Here is a 22,551-nt window from a genome sequence, read left to right as displayed (position 1 = left end):
GCTTGCTTTAAAAGAGAAGATAGATAAATAGATAATAGAGTATCAGAAATAATATATACATTCATAAAGATCAATTGGTTGCTTCTTTTTGTTTGAGCAAACATTTTTATAAAATAAAATAGATAAAAGCTGATAAATATCACAAAGAAGAAATAGATAGATAAATTAAAAAAATAAAGCTAGAAGCATCATCGTATTGGTTCATTCCCCTGATAGGATAAAATGTTCAAAAATTCTCCTAAAGTTTTAGAAAATATCACGAAGGAGTTTAATCAAAAATAAGAAAACATCTGGAATGAGGAATTTCTTTATATTTGCATAAAAAATTATGATATAAAGTTTTACAAGGAATAAGCCACTGAACAGCATAAGGAAGAAAGAGCCCTTTATAAATCCGTCATGTTTTAGTAGCTACAAAATGAATCGAAAGATTTTATTCATAAATTATTTAGTACTTTTATTACTGACGAATTGAAGCACATTTATCATGAAAAATTTATGGAGATAAGGAATTCCTTAAATCCAAAGGAATAAGAATTCTTTAAATAGAAGTTTCTAAGCAAGATGCAAGAACAGAGAAACACTTTGCTCTAAAATTAGAAAGAAATAGCAGCGTTTATCAATTAGCCAGAAGAAATAAATAAATTCACCAAACTACTCAAATAAGAAATCTAAGAATAGCTAAAAAAAGGAGCTTTTCTTGTTCCTTAATCCCTAAGCAGGTAACCAGTACAAAATGGCTAAAGCGGGAATGTTTCTTCAGCTTTACCTCATCCTCCAATGCCTCATTAAAATCAATATTAACCTTCAAATACTTCTTCATAATAAGGAAATTATAATTAGCAAAATAACTAACAGTAAGCAGCTAGTAGTATCAATCAAAGTAGTAAATATCCGCCAATTAATATGAATGGAAATAGTGGAAATAATACAAATGTTAACAACACTAGCATTTAGAATTAGTAATATCAGTCTAACAATGCAGCTGCTAAAAATTTCGCAAATCAAAATTAAAATAATTTAAGTAAAGAAAATTAGCAATATACTGGCAGTAATGGTTAAATTAACCCAAGTGGAATTCATACCAACTCAAACACTAATAATGATAGTAATAACAATATGAATGGAAATAGCAATAATATGAATGGGAGCAACAACAGTTTGCCAGGGTAGTCTAATACTCCCAAAGAAGGCAAAGCAAATAAATTTTAACAGTTACCAATTCCTGCTGGATTCAACACGAAAAATATCAAATCAAATATTATAGACCCAAATCCTAAAATATTGCAAAATCTTGGAATCAAAAGCAACAATGATACTAGCAGATAGCCTGTATATAACTAGCCAAACCCTAAAAATTAAAATGATTTATAGAACAGAAACGAGAGAAGCAACTCTACTTCTTCTCATGGAGGGACTAGCATGCAAAATCATTAAATGGAAATTGAAAATTAAGAAATTCCTCCACAAATGAATGTGGATGTTTAGAAATAAAAAGACGATGCAAATAATTAATTAAACTCCAATAGAAGTAATAATACTTCTATCAATGCCCCACAAAAGAATGCAGCAGCTCCTGTAAATATGTTTCCGTTGGATCAAAAAAAATTGATAAGCCGTAAACTAAAAGTGAAAGCAACTCCTCCTCCAGTAAGTCTAAACGATTACATAACATTTTTAAATATGCCTCATATCCCAGAATTTTAGGAAATTGAAAGCAGAATCTATGGACTAGACATTGAAGATAAGTTCACAGACCCTCCTTAAATCCCTTTTATTCCAGAAAGTACAAATAAGAGTCCATTTTAGCAAGATTCAAACTAAGCTTAAGGAAATGGTAATTAAAACTAAAATACTATTCCTAAAAATGCAGTTAATAACTCCAACAACTAAAAATAAAACTAAGAAAGGAAAAATTTCACTTTATAAAATAGCTCACCTGCAAAAAATATGATGAGAGTAGGTTCAAACAGTTCAAATTCATCAAGAAATCCAAGCAATAGTAACAACAATAGCAGTAATTAGCAGAAAGCAACTCCTCCAAATACTAATCAAATTAGTAATAATACTTAGATTAATAAGGGAAATACCAGCTTGCCACCAAATAAAAATCCAGTTGGTGGATTTGAGAGCTAGTAAGTAAAACAGAATATTTAGTAGTAAGTCAGTAATAATCCAAACTAATAACGAATGAGCTTTGACTAAAATTAACAAAAAATAAACCCAAACAGCATTTAGCTTTAAAATAATAATAATAATTAGAGTGTCTAATAATCACCTAAAATTCCTGATTAATTTTAAAATAACTAAGCGAATAAATAGTAAAATAATAATTTAAATGGGAGATCAATTTAAAATTCTTAAAACTAAATTATCCATTAAAATCCATAATACCCACCTTAACGAAATAATTATTAGCAAAATACACCAGGTAATTAATAAAGATAATAACAATAATAGAGTCCTTACCCTTAAAATCCATAAAACAACTAAAATAGTATGAACAAAGTAAATAACCCAAGTTTAAACCCTGCTAACTAGAACATCAACGTGAATAAAGGAGTTAATGATATTTAAAAATAAGTAAATCCTAATTAATACAATTAATATTCTTAAAAGAGTAATATCAATCCCATCAACCAAGACAATCAGTAATATATAAATGGAAATAATAATCCTTAATTAAATATTACTCCTTAAAATAATATACCTAACACATAGAGACCACCAAATAATAATCCGGTTCAAAATTAAAATCAATCTAATTAATCTAACAAAAACTATTAAGGTAATAGTAATAGTAACCTGAACTAATAAGGTAACAATTATAACTAGAATCCTCCTAATAAATATTAAAATAGCTAAACTCCAAATTCTAAAACGCCATAACAAGGATATAATCAATAAACAAATTCTACATTTTAATAAAATTCTAACTAAAACCCTAAACCAAACAGCTAGCAAAACAGTATTAACTATCCATAAAATCAAAGAAGTAACAATAATGTAGTAAGTAACAAAGGTTATTAGAATTAACCAGGGTATAGCTCTAATAATAGTGCAAACCCCAACAATTTTAATAATAATTCTAATTAAATGCAGCAGAATTACTAGCAATATCCATAGTAAAATGCTGCAAGATCAACAAATCCAGAATAAATAAATAATTTGAACAATTCTAAAAACAGTACAAATTCAAATTAAGCTCAAAGGAGCATATTACCATAAAACGCAATTAGAGGAACATCAGGAGATTTAATTAATTAAAATTTGAGATAAAATTCTTCAGGCAGCAATCCAGTAAATTCTAATATAAATCCACAAACTTCATAGTAGATGATTTATAACACTGGAGGTAGTAACCATTATGTTGACCAAAACAAACCTCGAAATTTAAGCAGTGGTTCTTAAGGCTAGTTTAGAAAAGAAAATTTAACCTTGAATCCAGATTTAGGTGTGAGCAATTATATAGAACAAGGAAATAATTATTAAAGTGGTAGCTAGTATAATATTAATTCTGGATAAGCTAAAAGAGATAGCAACAATTCTTCATACCACAATTAAAATATATGTGACTAAAGTACTCAAAACTCTTTTAACAATTAGGTTTTAATGCATTAAAGTAATGGAAGTAATAGTAATAGAAATGCTTAGAATTAAAGCTTCAATTAAAGATCAAGTATCAATAGCAATTATGGATCAACTTATGGTAATAATTTTGGTGAATACAACTAACATTCGGGCTTAAATAATGATAAGACAGGTTCTATTTACGATGAAAATAGCTATTAAAATTAGAGCATGTAAGGTTTAGACAATAATAGCTATCAATAAAACGACTATAGCAGCAATCACAACAATAATAACAATGGTTTTTACTTAGAGAATGACTATAATTAATAATATAAGCAAAATGAATATATCAATGAAGACAATTTAGGAGGTGGAAACTATTATAATCAAAATAACTTAGATAACTAAAATGTAATCAACAAAAATGCTAATACTTATGACTATCAATAAAATAATACAAATAATGGCTATTAAGACAATAATACATACGATTATAATTATCCTAACTAAAGTAATTATTTGTAAGAATAAGATAATTTAGAAAATACTTCAGTGAAGAGTTCTTACTACTAAAATAATTAAATTTAGAGTGATATCTATAATGGATATGGAGATAATTCCGGTTTTTAAAATTAATAAAATGATTTGAACACTTCTTCTTACAATTAATAAAACTCAGTAATAGGTATGGCAGCTCCTACATCGAATCAGTCAAGCATAACATAGAATTAGGGAGGATTATCAGATTATAAGAACATGAATTATCAAAACAATTATAATAGCGAAAATTTCGCTCCACCTGTTAGTTAGTTTGACTATTAAAATCCTGTCTCTGCAGTAAGTAACATAGAAGAATAAAAGAGCGTTCAAGATTATAATTCATATTAAGAATAACCATAAGACTAGTCTTAGGGAAATAATTAGTGGTAGTTTGATACTTATGAAATAAATCCATAATAATAGAATGATGTACCTCCTATTAGTGTTCCAAATAATAACATAGAATAATAAAAAGCAGCAGATTTTAATTAAGTTAGCTCTCACAATATGCATGGATCAAATTCTTCATTTAGCAATCATGTTTATTAGTAAGATTCTAATTAACCAGCTAATTAAATTAAAAAAAACTCTACTTAAAATTTTAACAATTAAAATATGGGAAATTCTGGAAATTACTCTCTAAATAATTCAATAAGATCAAATTCTTATGGAGAAAATTAAACAAGTCAAACATTCATTTAGAATAATTAATAAATTCCATAATATAATCAGCAGCCCTATCCAAACCCTACAAACTAATATGAATATGGATTTAACTAGTAAGTAAATATGCCTCAAGCTTAAATTGATGGAGTTAATTAGCCAAATTATAACTAAAGAAGTGGTTCGTATGATAATAGATAAGTTCTTAACTACTCTCAAGGTTAACAATAAAGTAAATATTTTATTTATTTTTTATTTTTTTAAATATTTTAAAATAAAATTTGTCTAAATTTAATTAAAATAAAAAAATTAAGCAAAAACTAAATTAATAAATAAATAATAAAGTAAAATTATCTCGTAAAATATGATTTAAAATTGAAAAACAAAAAAAATCTATTTTAAAATAGAATAAATTAAATTAGTTAATGATAAAAAATTGATCAAAAAAATAAATAAATAACAAACTTTATTTAATAAAATAGAATAAAATGTAGGAATGGCTTATAACCAGCCTATCTAGCAATTAAATTAAGTCTAAACAAATTAGTAACATTAGAATTACATTGAAAATAGGAAAACTAGTGCTTAATAAAATATCTAAAGTAGCTCTTAAATAAATAGCAGCCATAACATGAATGAATAAGTTTATAGTAATAATAATTTATAAATGAATCGTTCAAATGGTATGCAAAACAACAACAATAACAGTTAAATTAACTATTAAAATGTTAATGCTAATCAAAATATTCCTATGCAAGCAAATTAAAATAACTACTCAAATTACACACCTGAGTCAACTACATCATTACAATCGCCATATCCACAAAATCCAAATAGGCCAGTTAATGAATAAATGAAATTTTATGGATGTAATAAAAAATTTTATTTTTTTTATACAATTTTATAAGAATTTTAGATATTTTTATTAATGAGAATTTTTTAATTAAAATATTTTTTAATATCTCTTCATAGATACTAATGATTAAAGGAGCTACAATTCAAGTACACCTTCTACGACTTACGAAGGCTAAAATGATATTAACTAGGCTGCAAGATTTAATTAGAATTTAAATTATCAGAACTAGTAACCAATTTAGCAACCAAAACCATAAGCAATTATTCCTTAAGCTTAATTCAATCCTCATCCATTAAATACTAGTGCAGGACCAGCTGTTGATAAAGTCTAAGTTTATAAGACAACTTAAGACTTTGAAGGTGACAGCCCTGATTTCAAAATCATAAACTCAGCCTTCGAAAAGGGAAATTACTCCAATCCGTACCAAGAATAAATTAAAAAAGATATAAAACAATTTAAGCAAGTAAAACAAAATATTATTTTAGAAATCTAGCACAACATTTAGGATCCTAAAAGCTTTTACATACTAATAAATGATGAAAAAAGAAAGAATTATGGGTGCTTGAAAATCTTAGTCACTCCATAGTAATATAAAATGATTGAATTCCTACATATCGAAAAAGCAGGTTAAATCCTCAAATCAGTAAATAGTAACACAAAATTAATCGATTTGATTAAGCACTGGTGGAAATTTGAATATGACATGCAAAATAAAAAATGATTTAAATAAATTAGCAAAGCTTAACAAATAAATTTAAAATAACAAAAACAATAACAATAAAAAATGAATAAAAACTTTAATAAAATATTATATTTATTAAATTAAAAAGCCAATAAAATTATTATTTATTTATTTTAATTTGATAAAAGTAAATAGATAAATAAAATAATTAAAGGCAATAAATAAGTAAGTAAACAAATAATGTATATAAAATTATTGTCAACCATCACTCCCACTATTAATATTTATAATTCATTTGTTTGTTTATTTATTTATATACTAAAACTAGCTCACTTTTTAATGATTAAAAACAAATTAACAAATAAACTAACTAACAACTAACTAAATAACAAACTTTTTATCTTAGAATAACTTGCTTTTGCATCAAATTTAATTTTAAATTATTCTTCTTTAAATAATTTTATATGCTTGAAAAATGAAGATCTTTTATTCTAATATATTTTGAATTGAAAAGTGATTTGATTTTTCTAGAAAATATAAAGAAAAAGTTAAATTTATTATAAATTTATGTGATTTATATATACAAACAACTGTGCTATAAGAATACTAACAACTGGATCATAGCACACACGAATGCATCCATATAATTAAAACACAATCAATTATTCAGTCAGTGAGTATATTATTTACTATTTATTCCTTATAATTAAATAATTTGTATCATTTTTTATATTTTTTTTTGTCAGACTTAATCTATTTCTTTGAAAAGCAATTTTGAAAGTTCCTCATTTTTCTAATTCTTCCATTTAGCTTCTTATAAATCCCAATTGAATCTTTAAGGGCCACTTTTTTTAAAAAATAGTTTTTAAATTAATTAAAATATCGCTGCATTTTATAATTTATATTTTACCTCACTGGGGAGGAGTACCATATTTATCTATTAGGAACTTATCTATTAATCACGAAAGTTTTTTCGCCTTGAGTTGTTACTTTAATAACACCATCGCTGATTTAAACATCGCTAATTCTTTGGCTAGGGCTTTCTTCTAAAACATCTCCTAATTCCTGATTAATTAAAAAATGCATTCAATATATAAACATGATTTTTGTTTGCCTGCAAAATTTAAATTAATTTTAAATAACTTTATTACGTTCATAAATTGAGAACAATAACGTTGATAATCTTTCTCATTTAATCCATTTAATATGTCTTCCTTATTAGAAAAATTATAGATAGCCTTAGGGGCACTTAATCTTATAACTCTAACGTGATTTTATCTTCCTAGAGTCTAATTAAAAATGTAGTTAATAGCAATTTTCTTCATTTATTACTAGTATAATCTATTATAAATATATGTCAATTCTACTGAAACAAGTAATTTGTACAAATTATAATGACTTTGTATCTTTTTGCCTTTAATTATTTCTATTAATTTTAAGTATTAAAGATAATTTAGGAAGCGCTACTTAATTAATTAAGTGTGAATAACTTTTGAACTTCACTATTAGAATCAATCAAAGATCAAAGTAGCATTCATTCATTCATTAAGAAATACTTCATAAAATTCATTTAATTACTAAATAACTTATAAATTTCTATATTATATTTCATAAAACGAAATCCTTTTCAAACAAAAAAAAAAATACAAATTTAAAAAATTATAATAATTTATAAATAATTCTAGAGTTTTTCTAGATTATTTTTACCTAATCTTTAATATTATTTTATAAAAAATAATTGAAGATAATATGGACTCATATTAACTAATAATTGTAAGAAATGAAAAAAAATAGTTTTTAAGGATTTTTTTTTAAAACAATTAAAATGAAGCCAAAATTATTTATAAATCAAATTTAAATTAATTTTCTTAATAAATTTAGAAATATATTTTGTATTTATTTTTAATTAATATTTTATTAAATTTTTCTTTGCAAATTTAATTTTAATTACTTATTAAAATAATAAAATATGTTTGTTTTGTTTAATTCAGTTAAAAATAAATTAATACAATCTATTTACAATTTAAATATCACTCATTAGTTTAATTAATATTACATTTTTTACAATAATTATTTTTTAATAAATATGATAATTATTTTAACTATCTAATTTTAATAAGTTTTTAAAAAGATATTTACACAAATATCTTAATATTTAGCTATAATTTATTTGTCATATTCCCTCGTTATTCGAAGCTCTATAATTTACTATCTAAAGATAAAATATGATACTTACTAGGTATTAAAAGAAGCAAAAAATGTTTTTTTTCAAAAACCTTAACTTATGAGAATATATAGTATTTTAATAGAAGGCTAAGTAATATTTTTTTTTAATATCTAAAAAATATAATAGAATTCATCTATAATTAATACTAAAATACATACTTACTTATATACACCTTTTTATTAAGAATATTGAAAATTAAATTTCTTATTGATTAAATTAAAATTTACAAATGTAGTGTTTAGTGAACAAATATTTATTTTATAAATAGTTTTTTATTTAATAACAAAGAAAGCTATGTTTACAATCATTTGTTAAAGTGCTAATTTCTGAGAATGCTCATTTTTAAGATATGTAAATAAATTATTAATTTGTTAAAACTTTGTCTTATGTTCTATTACATCATAACTAGTATTACTATTTACAAAAGCTATTAAAATTTTTATCACTAAACTGTTCTCTGTAAAACAAAAATTCACAGGTAGATGATTAATTAGGCAAATAGACATATGAATTAGTTTGCTTAACTTTTTTTAAATTGATAACTTCGTTGATTTAATTGGATTTAAATATATATAACATTATTCATAAATGCCAAGTTTTACATTTTTTTTAAAGAGAGTTAGAACATTTATTAATAGAAAGTATGAATAGTCTTATTCTAGTTACTTTAAGACTATATTTTAATTTTATAAATTGTTATTTATAGAAATAGTACCAAAAGTATAACTAAAAATGTTAATTAACAACTAAAGAATAAAAGTAAGTATCAATCTATTAATATATCTATCTATATATATATATTAGCAAGCTCACAAAAAAGCAATAATGTCACCAATTCTAAATTAAATAAGAAAAATGTATATTATTATTTCAATTTATTATATTATAATATAAAATACGTCACATTAAACTATAATATTTCCTTATCTGAAATTTAGAATTTTAATCTATTTTGCTTTTGTCTTGAATAAGATTTTTATTCAGTTTAGTAGCATTTTCATAGTAAAACCAGGTATTATTAAAATTAAGAAAATATTATACTTTGCCTTATCTTAGGTAATTTATTTTAAAAAGATATTTGTGACTGTAGGTAGAATTTATTACTTCAATTTAAATCATGTATTTATTTAGCTGCTTATATTTTTAACTTGTTGGCTGTCACTTTTTTTAAATAAATTCTTTTACCTAAAAAACGATGAATTGATGTCACTGCCTGATGACGAGCTTTTGAAATTAATATATCTTTTTGGCTTTCTGTAACTTTTGACAATTGTCACAAAAGAAATTATAAAAGAATTATTAAACGTATTATTTTCTCAATAACTAACTATCTAATTTTATAATATATATTATTTAGCTTTTTTGGACATTTTTTAAATTGGCAACAAAGATGGAAGGAAATATTTTCTGGAAATCCTAAAAAATATCTGTTTTATATTCTATTTTATTCATAGATATAGTATTAGATAAAGATTAATATTAAATGGAGATACGTAATTTAATAAGATATATTATTTTTGTGTTTGAATTGCTTTTATACGTCAAATTACTTATAGACCATAACTTACACGTTTCTATCAAATAAAAATTAAGAAACTATTTCAAAAGTTCTAGAATAAATCCATAAAAAGACTAGCTAGGCTCTTTTAATTCTTCTGATCACTTTTCAGATGTTCTACGAATCAGTAAGAGAAATATCATTAAATCAATAAGAAGTGTATATTTGCTAACATTTTTATTTAAGTGAAGAGCTATCTTAAAATGTATTTATCAAATATTCCATTTTTATCTAGTATGATTAGAATCTTAATTGTGCGTGTTAGTTAACATGTAAAAGTAAATAAATGCTTTTGGGTGAAATTAAAGTCCTTTTTGTATTTTTTTAAGATATATTCATAAATTAAATTTATTTGACGAATCAGAGTAAGTTTAATGCGCTTCAGTATAAGGTAGGATCTATCTATCTATCTACATCTTGATTTAAAAGGCATAAAGAATCATTCTTTATCTTTTTATTAATATTAATTAATTAAAATTTTCATAAAACCAAATAAAGATTAAAAAATAGGCAAATAATATTATAAGCAAAATATAAACAAAAATAAGATTATCAAAATGATTAATAGAGAAGAAACTAAAATGAAAAGCATCGATGTTAGAAGTGACACAGTTACTCATCCAACTAAAAGAATGTACGAAGCCATGTTCAATGCTTAAATTGGTGATGATGTTTATTATGAAGATGATACTGTCAACAAACTTGAGAAGATGGCAGCTGAATTAGTTGGTATGGAAGCAGCTCTTTTTGTTCCCACAGGGTAATTAAGCAAATTTAATTTTCTTAATATCTTAATAAAGAAACTAATACAAAAATTCAAATCTTTTTATTAAACTAACAATTATTTATTATGCAAATAGAACTATGGGAAATCAAATCCTAGTCATGGCTCACTGTCAAAGAGGTTAGGAAATAATCATCGGTATTGACCATCACGTTGCAGAAGACGAAGTTGCAGGTTGTGCAGTTCTTGCAGGAGTCTAAACTAGAACATTGCCAACTAAAGATGGTTACATGGACTTACAAGATATTGAAAACTCTATCCGTAAAGATATTTACGACTGGATTCCTGAAACTGGTTTGATTTGTTTAGAAAACTCCATGCAAGGAAGAGCCTTGTCTCTTGAATACATGGCTAAGGTCAGAGAATTAGGTAATAAATACAAAATCCCTGTTCATCTCGACGGAGCTAGAATGTTTAATGCTTGCACTGCCTTAAAATGTTCTCCTCGTGAAATGGGTTAGTATGTCGACTCTTTGAACTTTTGCTTATCCAAAGGTCTTTGTGCTCCTATTGGAAGTATGATCTGCGGTTCTAAAAAACTCATATAAAAAGCTAGAAGACTTAGAAAATTACTCGGAGGTGGTATGAGACAAGTTGGTATTATTGCTGCAGCAGGTATTATCGCTATTCAAGAAATGATTCCTCAATTGGAAGATGATCACAGAATAGCTCGTATTTTAGCCGAAGAACTTTCATTAATACCTGAAGTAGATGTTAAATTCGAAGCCTTATCCACTAATATGGTATTCTGGTAATTCAGAGACCAAAAAATGCGCAACTTAGTAAACTTCCAATAATGCTTAGCAAAAAAGAATATAAAAATCAATTTACCATGGGAGCCAAAGTATTGGTTTAGATTTGTTATCCATCACTATATTAGAGAAGAATAAGTTTAACAAATTGTCGATGCAATCAAGTCCTACATTGCTTAATCAGAGGATAGAATACAAGCCAGTTTATGATAAAGTTTCAATTAAAATTAACAAAATCTTTATAAATAAATAATTAATAAAGTAAAAACTAAGTAGAAATAAATAGTAAATAAGCAAATAAATAAATAAATAAACAAATAAAAAAATAATAATAATTCTACAAATTATAATTTAATTTAATAAAAAACTAATTAATTAAATGTAAAATATAAATAATGTAAATAATATATCTATATTTCTGTTCACTCCTTAAATACGATATAAAATTATTTTGCTTTTAACTAAAATACCTTCAAAATAACTATTAAAAATCTATAAAGTTAATTATTAAAAAAATTAGCTAAGTATGAAATTAATAGCTAACCAACCCATGGTTAATTAGTTTAAAAATTTAGTTGTTTGTTTTAGGTTACAATTTAATTTTGTAAATATCTTTTATGGGATTTTTTAATTTTATTAATTAAATCTCCTTTATCTGTAAAATTTCAAGTATTTTTTTTTAAATCTAAAAATAAATAAATAAATACTTTTATACAAAAAATAAAGATTTTCTTTTATTAATTAAAAATTTTTAGATCTCTTAATTTTATAATACCTATAACTATTCCAATCACTCAATAAAAAATTAAAAAAACTTAGAAGCTAATAAATAAATATACTTTTTTAAGGAAAAAAATTCAAAAATTATCCTTATTAACAAGTACATACATATTTAAGGTACATAATAAATAAAAACTAAATTTTAAAAAAACTAAAAATAATATTTTAACAATTAAAATATTATAAAATGAAAAAATATGACTATTAATTTTTTTTTTAAATTTAGTGAGTAATTTTTTTTAATTTAAATAAATTTAGTGCAATTTAATTAGTTGTGTTTAATAATAATATGATTTGTTTGTTAAAAATAAGATTATGAAGTATATAAAAAATTAATTTTAAATTAATAAGTTGAATTTTATTTGAATACATTTATTTATAAAAAATCAATGAATCAAATTCATGGTGAAAAATATGACTGTAAATGCCACCAGAAATGATGCTTGAGCCCAAAATAGAGCATGGGTTGTATAACATGGGTTTTTTATAGTGTCTGTTGGTTTAAATTGACATTTATCCCATTTGATGCTAGGAGACCACTTTTTACTAACAGGATCACATTTTAAAAGAACATTTCTTAGGTCGTAATCGAATTAAGAATCAAACCAGTCTATTTCAAATTTTAATTTATTTGATTGATCTTCGTTTAGAGTACAGTCTGCAGCTATTTAATAAAGATTATCATTAAAGTAAGGGTCTTTCACTTTTTTTGACTCTGTTTTGTTTTTTATATTGATAGGAGGCTTATATCCGTCTATTTTAGTTATTCCAAACAAACTTATTATATCAAATCCAAAGTATGCAAAAGTGTAAAAATAACAAGCAAAGCCTAGAAGAAGAGCTAATGAAACTCTTAGAGAAAAGAAAGAGTTGATTATCGCCTTCCTAGAAAATGGGTTTAACTACTTTTTACACATTTTTTTAGATTCTTCTTTTGGCTTGGCATTGGCTAAGTTGAATGTAGGAAGAATATCGCTTATAAATTCAATAGCTAAAAGACATAAACTCGATAATGGAAGAGGGAGTTAAAATATAAGGTAAGATAGGATGACGATTGTTTCAATCCAAATCAAAGATAAACTTTCAGACACTATTTTTGCAAGATTATTCTAAATATTTCTTGCTTCCCTAATCAAAACTATGATAGATTTAATCTCATCGTCTAAGAGAATAATTAGAGATTATTCCTTTGCTTTATCACTTCCATTTAGACCCATAGAAATAGGAACTTATGAGTATTTTAGGTATTCAGTTTCTCCAGTAAAGTTAGAAATAGTTGCTATAATCTCTTTATTTTGCCTGAAAGCACTTAGTATTGGACCTTTGTCTTGTGTTTAAAGACTATGAAAAACAATGAAAGGATTTTTGACCAACTTTTAGATATTAAATTCTTCATTTTAATTATTTTCTAAACTTGCTAATTATTTTCCTCCAAAAACTATTTGTTGATTTTTTGAATTATTTTGCTGTTAAATTTATCCTGTTACATAGTTGAATTCAATATCCTTTGGTATTATTCCTGATGCTTGAGATATTTTCAAAGAACTAATTTAATCAGTTTCAGAAAGCAATACTGTTTTTATATCCATTTTCCTAATTGTCTCAAAAGTTAATTAAAGCTTAGACTTAACATCATGAGAAAAAGCAATTTAACCACAAAAATCTAGATTGGCAACTTAAAATGGTAAATTCTCAACAGAAATAAATTCAAATTCAGTGCCTTTCCTAAAAATTTCTTTATTCAATGATAATTTAGCAAATGCCATCGATTCTACACAAACAGTTTGAAATTATTCATTTACCTTTTTAAATTCTTCTTTGAATTTTTCATCAATTGATAATCTTTTCTCATTTAAATAATAATAAGAGCAAAATTTTATAATAACTTAAGGCTAGCCTTGTAAATAAGCAGTATAAAAACTATTTTCAGTCTCTTCCTCAACTATGACCAGCGAGTAATTTCCTACAATATCTAATTTAGCTACTTAACCATCTTTCTTTTTTGCAAATGTAAAGCTATTTAAGACCTTCTGATAATCTTCAACTTTTATCAAAAACTTATAAAGTCCATAGTCTCTTAAATTCTTTTAAATAATTTGATATGAGTAAATAATTCTGCGCTAATTTTGAAGTACTTCCAAATTAAATTAGCTTTTTATTGCTGCTTGATAAAGAATCTAAAAATCTTGATCTTCTTTTTAATATATCTTAAATTCATCTTCTTGTTTGTCATTTGCATTAGCTTTAAATGTTTGCAAACTATGCCAAATATGAGATGCTCCAAATCTCTTTTTAACAAGAGCTCCATAATCTGCACAAAGACATGTGATATTTGCTGCATTTTTAAGAGCGTTAGCATCTCTAATAAGAATATTATGGTCTTACAAAATTTATAAAGAGTTCTGAAGATATATTTGATGCTTTGCTTATAAAGTAAAAGGAATGAAAATGAAAATAATGCACAAAGTCATTTGCAAGCTGTGCAAAAATTCAATATCAGTAAAAGATAGCAGTAAGATTTAAGATATAGTAGCAGAAATTAAAGCTATTATGATGAATTTAGTAGTTATTTTATTTAGATTATAGTTTTTAAAACTTCTACTTTAATCTTTTCCTAGCTTATAAATTAAATTATTTTTTCCAACTGCAAAAACCACACATTTTGCAACTCCTGCAACTACAATTGCCCCTGCAAAAAGTAAATTTTGAGAATTAAGCTTTTCTTAAGACTATGATTCTAGTAAAACCCCCTTTTTTACAGGTAAAGTCTCTCCTGTTAAGGCATATTAATTAACTTCTAATTAACTTGCCTCTATAACTCTTGCATCAGCTGGAATTCTCTGATCTGCTTAAATAAACATAATATCTCCTATTGTAATCTAGCTTTCCTAAATGACCACCTATTTATTATCTCTCATAACAACATATGTTGCTTCACCTTTTTGTTAAATTGCTTTTTAAATCCTATTATTTCTTTGCGTCAAGTAATCAGTGAGTTTGCTAATCGATACTATGATTATAATTATTATAATTCCAATGTACAAATTGCTTAGGTCATTTCGATCAACTAAGTAAATTACTATCGATAACAAACCACAGATCCAAAAAATGATATTTTAAAGATTTAATTATTATAGCAGTATTCTCATTAAAAACGATTTGCTTTTTGTATTCACTGAACTAACATTTTCACCATACTTTTTAAGATTCTATTCAACTTATTTTTGTTTTAAACCCATTTCAAAATCAGTTTGTAAAATCAAACTTATTTCTTGCAAAGAAACAAGATGCTCTCTATCTTGAATAGAGTCCATATTAAGAATCCCTCAGCTCTTTATAGATTAAATTTAAATACTTTTTGTTTAAAAAACTTTTAATGTTAATATGCTGTTGTAGTTATTTATTTTTACTTATTTTACCAATATTTTTTTTCTAATAATATAGATTAAATTCAATGTTATTTAAAATTTGTGTGTTAAATAGATATTTTACATCTTATTATCGCATCAGATTTTCAAATAAAACTTTTATAATTGACTAAACTTTAATATAATATTTCTTAGAATTAAATAAAACATTCTATCCTTTTAATGTAAAAGCATATGATTATTTTATTTTTTACCAAAATTTTTTATACTTAAATATATCTTGTTTATTTAAAGTGGAAAATTAAAAAAAAAAGTAAGTAAATTATTTATTTATTTATTTATTTTTAATATCAGCAAGGATGTGTTATTTTAAATGCTGATTTGTTCACTCTAAGGAAATTTTTTAGTAAAATTTTATTTATCATAAGATATTAAGATTTTAATATCAAATTCAAGTTATTTATATTATTTCCATAATATATCTAAAGTATTTGTAATATTTGAACATATCAAATTAAAGTTTATTTAAAATTATAATATTTTATTTTAAATTTTGATGTAGATAGAGCACAAATTAATACCCCCCTAAAAAAAAATATAATTAATTTATCAATAATTATTCATTTTAAGCATCAAATTCTAAGAGATGTTAGTCATAATTTAATAGAACAACTTAATATATATTTTTATTATTGATTTTTTTTGTTGTTTTTTTATGATTGTTAAAACTTTTTACAAATAAATATATAATATTGATTTTAAAATACAAAAAAACATCAAATTAATGATATTTCTTATTTTTTATTAGAATGATTATCGGAGAAACTAGTGGGTATTAATTGCAGGCATTGATATAATTCCACTTAAACAAATCTGTAAATTAAATTTTTGAAAAAGATATTAAAATATCATACATAACAAACAACTTTTAAGAATGATTACAAATGTTTCCAAAATAAAACTAACAAAATAAAGTTAACATTTGCTATTGATGCCTTAATTGGAGTTAGACATTTAAGAAAACATAATAAATTTAAAACATAAGTATAGAAATTTAGTTATTGCTGGATCTTTTATTTTAATGGTTTGTGTTTTTTTTTCTAATTTAACTATATAAAACTACATAAATAATTCTAATGAGGTTAATAGTGAGATAATAAATAGAAGTCTTTTTACTAATCTTACTCTCATATTTTGTGACATCTTTCCTTAGCTATTTATTGGTCTCACGATTGATATGATATCCCTAAAGTCATCTTAAATATTTGGTTTCACAATAACTTTAATAGGTTTCATCACAAACATAATTAGCATGTAATATGATTCAGAAGCTGTAATTTTAAGTTTTATTTTAACTTATATAGCATATACTGTTACAAATATTATTGCATTCTATATTATCTATGACACCTCATACAATTTTAAGTAAAGAATATATAATACCGGTATATTTTGCGTCTTATATTTCTCTTTTACAAAACTAGTCTCTGAAATACTTTAGATATTTAAAATGCAAGGTAGATTATTAAATATTATAATAAATGGAATTTCAATCTTATTAGTTATAGGAGCTACAATTATTTTATATTATTCTTATTGGAAAATAGATAAAGAAAAACAAAAATCTTAAAAATATTAAAGATATTTAGGACATTAAGGCGTTGCTATCACCCTAAAAAAAGTATTTAGATATTATAATAATAATCACATAATTTATTTAATAATTATGAGTTTCACAACATAATTATGCACATCTAGTAACAATAACAGTGCATTTATTTCAATACTAAGGACAAAGAGTACTGAAGATACATATGAACATATTTTGACTTTAACTTTCCTTTTTTGTTTTACTTTTCCTGGGTTTTATATTCTAAAAGTTATTTGCTCAAGAGAATATATAATTGAGTTTTGTATGAAGCTAACTTCTTAATTTTTGAGCTTAAGCATATTCATTTAAGCTATTCTTTGCATAGTCTTTTATTGCTATCAGCACATTCCTTATATATTTTTATACGTTATATTTTACTTGACTTCTATTTATTAAGGATTATTTTATCTCATGACTTTGACAATTTACAATTAGATATTAGTGTGCATAATAGATAGTAGAATTTCTTTTAAATGTATTGGATATGCACTGATTAGTGTAGGCTAAGATTTAAGTCAATTTATTTTTAATATTTAAGTTTAAGATTTAGTAATAGTAAGACTGCTTATACTTCTGATACTAGTGCTCTCAAAAATTTTTCATGAATATTATATAAAGAATAAATCATTTTTAATTCTAGAATAAGAATCAAGTTTTAATTAACCTTTTTAAATTTGACTAAAAAAATTTATCTCTTATTTTATTCAATGAATAATTTACAAAAATAAATATTTTATTTTATATAATTGGTAAATGTTCATATAAATAATCAGACAATCTCTATTTCAATTTTAGAAAACCTAAATTTTAATAAAAATTTTCTAAAACTAACCTAAATAAAATATTGCCTCAAAATATTAGCATTTATCTTATATTTATCTAAAGTTTTGTGATTGAATTTCGTAAATTATAAAAGATCAATTTTTATAAATCTTTTAATTTTTTGCTTTTAATATTATTTATTTGTAATTAGTCCTTTAAAAATATGATTATAATTTAATATATTGGGTATTTTATTATAATATTTATTATTCTTTTAAATTTTGAGAAAGTATCAACCAACAACGAAATATTGATTAATATTTAATGGTATTCTAAATTAATAAATCAAAAATTTTTTTATAAATATTAAATACTATCAAAAAATAACAAAAAAATTAAATAAAGCTCAATAGAATATTAGTATAAATGAAAGAATAGGTTAACTAAATTTAGATTTCTCAAAATAGTAAAAAGCTACTATAAATCCCAATAATTGAAAAGGATATTTAACTAAGTATACTAAAATTAAAATTAAAATACACAAAAACAATTCTTATTTGTTCTTTTGTATTGCTATCATCCATTTATTTTCCTTATCAAGCTATTGGATTATATATTTCTAACTAAGCGAATTAAAATGAAATATTTGGAAGCTCAATTTTCTAAATTTTGAGTTTAATAATTTTCAATTATACACCTTAACTGCTAATTGGAATAACAGTAGATATGTTTTCATTAGAATCATCTTTAATATTTTCGGTCTTTTTGGTCTTAGTTGGGATTACTTTAAATCTACTTTCATTAATTTTTGAAGAATAAATGATTATTTTTAGTTATGTTTTAATGAGTATTGCTTTTTTTTGCAGTTATGTTTGTGTTTCATTCATTATTTATGATTCCGCTTACAGTTTATAGTAAAGAATGCTAAATAATGGTTTACTTTTGCTAGCCACATACTATATTTCAAAACAAACTATACTAATAATATCTATTTTGGAGTAACTAAATTAATTAGTAAATATGATTATTGATTCTCTTGCAATAGGTTTCACTTTATTCTGTTTAATAATCATAAATAAATCATATAAAAAAATACACTAAGAGCGATAAAAATCTAATTTATATCAAAATTTCTTGAAATACTAAGGAGTCGGAATAACAATTAAAGCAATCATAGATTATTATAATAACAAACATATTATTTATAATTTTATTATGGCATCTTTGACTGGTTTGATCACATCCCATAGCTTTCCTGATTTCTTTATTTCTATTTTAAAAGACAAAGAAAACAATTTTGAACAAAAATATTAAAATTCCATTAATTTAGCTTACATTATTTCTTTTGCAATGCCTGGATTTATTATTTTTTATTACATACACACAAGAAAACCCTTAATAGAATACTACATGAAATTTACTTCTAATTTTCTGAATTTTAGCATATTTATTTATTTTACTTTATGTGTACTTATCTACTTTCAGGAAAGAGTATCAAATGATATTCTATTTATTGCATTTATGATATTTACAATTTATCAAGGTAGTTTTCATCTAATTACTTGTATTATTTACTACTAAATTATGTATTGCTTTATGGATAATAGAATGTCTATCAGATGTATAGGATTATCTTTAATGAGTATAGGATAAGATTTAGGTTTGCTAATTTTTGCATTTAATATATAACCAATAATTATAAGCTTAGTTATACTTCTTACTGTCTTACTAATAAAAATCTATCATGAATATTATGTTTATAATAAATTATTTGATAAGTTAGAAAATGAATAAAATGATTCTCTTATTGATCAAATATGACTTTATATTAATGTGTTTTGTACCAAAAAATTTAATCTACTTCATATATTTTATTTGAGGTTAACTATATTTTGATAGATTATCTAATACAATACTATTTCTATCAGTTTTGTAGTTTTATACGTTTTTGATTTATTTACTAACTTCAAGTTAAAAAAATAACCAAAAAAGAAACAAAGCGGGTTTTAAGATTTGCCATTAATTTTTAATAATTTAGAAATTTTTAGAAGAATTAATTAATTAATTAAAAAATTACTAAAAAATAAATTAAGTTAATGAGATAGTAAAAGGTTTTGTTAATCACTCTTGCTGTCTTTAGTATATTAGGTGGCATACTTTTTGGTGTTCAACACAAAGATTACAAATGGGGAGAGAGTTTTACCAAAAATTTAAATAAGAGAATTACGGCCTGGAAAGAGTGTGTGAAACAATATACTGTTGACTGCTCAGATAATACTATTTCTACTATTGAAGAATGTCAAAAAGCAGAAAAAAATTACATTGATTGTTATTAAAATGAACCAAGCTGCTAGAAATGGGATAATATAATCTCAAAAGCTAAAAGGTATGAAATTCTAAGAGAAGAAATGTACGAATGTGCATAGATGTGCGAGAGCTTCGCTGAAAAAGACAGTTTTTATTACAAAGATATTTTTTTAGTCAAATATTAATTTTGTACAGAATGACATAATAAAAAAAGACTGATTAAAATATATATAAACAAAATTAAACAATATCATTTACTAGTTACTACCAAAATTAATTTTAATGTATTTATTTACTTCCATTTTATAATACCTTTTTATTAGAATATGTTATGTTAATATTTTTTTTACTTCACCAATTTTTTTTAACATTTAAGCAGCTTTGATTGATATTAAAAGCTTAGTAAATGTGTATTTAATTAAGAACGCATAATTAAATCAATTTCTTAGCTATCGCTCATATATTTTTTAAAAATTTCAAATAGCTTAAAAGTCTGCCATTAAAAATTTACTATATTTTTAATGGATTTAGTTTAATTTTATTAAATTTAATTTTAGAACTTTAAGCAAGCACAATTAAAGCAATTAACATTTGTGATGTTAAATACTATATTTTTTTGGCATTCATAAATTTTGGAAATGTTAAAATAAGTAAAATAAACAATCTAAAATAGAAATAAATATATTTTTAATGAAAAATTTAGATTATAATATGAATTTTTTATTGGTTTGAAGATTTATTGATTTTAATAATTCTAAAAATAAATCCAAACTGATCTTAATTAATTTATATAAAATTTATAATCAAATGAAAAGCCTTTAATAGTTTATTTTTATATAGTTGTTTATTCTTATTATTATTTTTATAATTCAAAATTTGAAAAAACTATATTAAATAGAATATATCTAAAATTTAGATAAACAAAATCAAAGACTCTAATGAATAAAAACTGTTTATATTTAACTGAACTATTTATTGCTATTTATTAAACTTTTAATATTTCATTTTAATCCTTCCTATTTTATTTAAAATTATAAAAATACTTTTTATTTGAGTATTTAATAATGAATAATTTACCATATTATTTAATTACTGTTAGAATTTATCTATGTTATTAGCTATGTAATTTAAATGAGGATCTTTTAATGTTAGCTTATTATTTTCGTTTAACAAGTTTTATTCTTTCATTTATTATTGAATATTTTTTTGAGTTTTTAATATATTTTGCAAATGCTTATCTTTTTCTTCTTCTTTCTACTTAAAATCATTCATATGTTGAATATTATAACTTCTGGTTTTGCTTGGATTTTCAGAGAGTTTAACTTATTCGCTATATTTCTAGTTTTTTTTCCTATTTTTACTGTCAGTTATTGTTTAAATAGCATTATTTTCTATAAAATTCTCATTATGTTTAAAAGAAATCAATGGCCTAATGTATTGCTAAGGTTCTTTATTTCTTTTGAATCTATTTTAGACTTATTGCTTATATTCTTCGTTATTTATAAATAAGCTTTTTTATTCATTTGGATATCTATCTTCATAAATACTTTTCGAGTCTAAATTATGAACTTTACAATGCTCTACTTGCCTTCCATATTCATAACCTTCTAATTCAAGAGAAGGAGTAAACTATCCTAGCTTTAAATTTCTAAAATTATAAATTGGTGGATATGTCTCTTGAATCCATGAGACCTAAGTTTAATATCTTTTATTTTCCTAATATTCCAAAAAATGAATAAATATTTCATAAGCGCGATATTATATTTGATACTGTTAACTATTATGCAGCTTCTGTCTTTAAATTCCTAGCTTTATATCCATCCTTTGGCAAAAACTAAGTAGGAACAATATTTCTGCCAAAGTCTATTCTCTTAGAGGGTGGAATCATTATAATATTTTAATTAATTTTTAAACTTAATATCTATCTATCTATCAATCAATTTATCTATCGATCTATCTATTTTTTAATTAATAACTGATTTTTATAAATCAAATCTTATTAGTTTAAATAAAATATTTATAATTTCTAAATACAAACAAAATTTTAT

At 23.3% G+C, this 22,551-nt stretch overlaps 6 protein-coding genes across 6 annotated transcripts; 3 read left to right on the top strand and 3 right to left on the bottom strand. All coding sequences in view use genetic code 6, as the record gives it.

The window, feature by feature from the left end:
• Positions 1-222: 222 nt before the first annotated feature.
• TTHERM_00989470 (hypothetical protein) lies at positions 223-6,353 on the top strand (the record flags this gene model as incomplete). The annotated part of the gene is made up of 3 exons (XM_001022451.3): positions 223-5,008; positions 5,259-5,645; positions 5,749-6,353. 3 exons carry the CDS (start codon positions 223-225, stop codon positions 6,351-6,353), a joined length of 5,778 nt encoding a protein of 1,925 aa, XP_001022451.1.
• A 703-nt stretch (positions 6,354-7,056) lies between these two features.
• On the bottom strand, positions 7,057-7,639 carry TTHERM_00989460 (iron donor protein CyaY; the record flags this gene model as incomplete). The annotated part of the gene is made up of 3 exons (XM_001022450.3): positions 7,057-7,159; positions 7,225-7,379; positions 7,466-7,639. 3 exons carry the CDS (start codon positions 7,637-7,639, stop codon positions 7,057-7,059), a joined length of 432 nt encoding a protein of 143 aa, XP_001022450.2.
• Positions 7,640-10,656: 3,017 nt separating this feature from the next.
• TTHERM_00989450 (PLP-dependent L-allo-threonine aldolase) lies at positions 10,657-11,845 on the top strand (the record flags this gene model as incomplete). The annotated part of the gene is made up of 2 exons (XM_001022449.3): positions 10,657-10,859; positions 10,960-11,845. 2 exons carry the CDS (start codon positions 10,657-10,659, stop codon positions 11,843-11,845), a joined length of 1,089 nt encoding a protein of 362 aa, XP_001022449.1.
• Positions 11,846-12,801: 956 nt separating this feature from the next.
• On the bottom strand, positions 12,802-15,729 carry TTHERM_00989440 (E1-E2 ATPase family protein; the record flags this gene model as incomplete). Its single annotated transcript, XM_001022448.1, has 1 exon — positions 12,802-15,729. The coding sequence occupies one exon, from the start codon at positions 15,727-15,729 to the stop codon at positions 12,802-12,804; it is 2,928 nt and encodes a 975-aa protein (XP_001022448.1).
• Positions 15,730-20,292: 4,563 nt separating this feature from the next.
• Positions 20,293-20,703, top strand: TTHERM_00989430 (transmembrane protein, putative; the record flags this gene model as incomplete). Its single annotated transcript, XM_001022447.1, has 1 exon — positions 20,293-20,703. One exon carries the CDS (start codon positions 20,293-20,295, stop codon positions 20,701-20,703), a length of 411 nt encoding a protein of 136 aa, XP_001022447.1.
• An 801-nt stretch (positions 20,704-21,504) lies between these two features.
• Positions 21,505-22,391, bottom strand: TTHERM_00989420 (hypothetical protein; the record flags this gene model as incomplete). The annotated part of the gene is made up of 3 exons (XM_001022446.2): positions 21,505-21,519; positions 21,581-22,219; positions 22,275-22,391. The coding sequence occupies 3 exons, from the start codon at positions 22,389-22,391 to the stop codon at positions 21,505-21,507; spliced, it is 771 nt and encodes a 256-aa protein (XP_001022446.2).
• Positions 22,392-22,551: the final 160 nt, after the last annotated feature.

The sequence above is a fragment of the Tetrahymena thermophila genome, assembly GCF_000189635.1.
Source record: "Tetrahymena thermophila SB210 genomic scaffold scf_8254485, whole genome shotgun sequence".
NCBI classification, from domain to species: domain Eukaryota; phylum Ciliophora; class Oligohymenophorea; order Hymenostomatida; family Tetrahymenidae; genus Tetrahymena; species Tetrahymena thermophila.
Note: the sequence above shows the minus strand (reverse complement) of the source record. Positions and strands in the feature narration are given on the sequence as shown.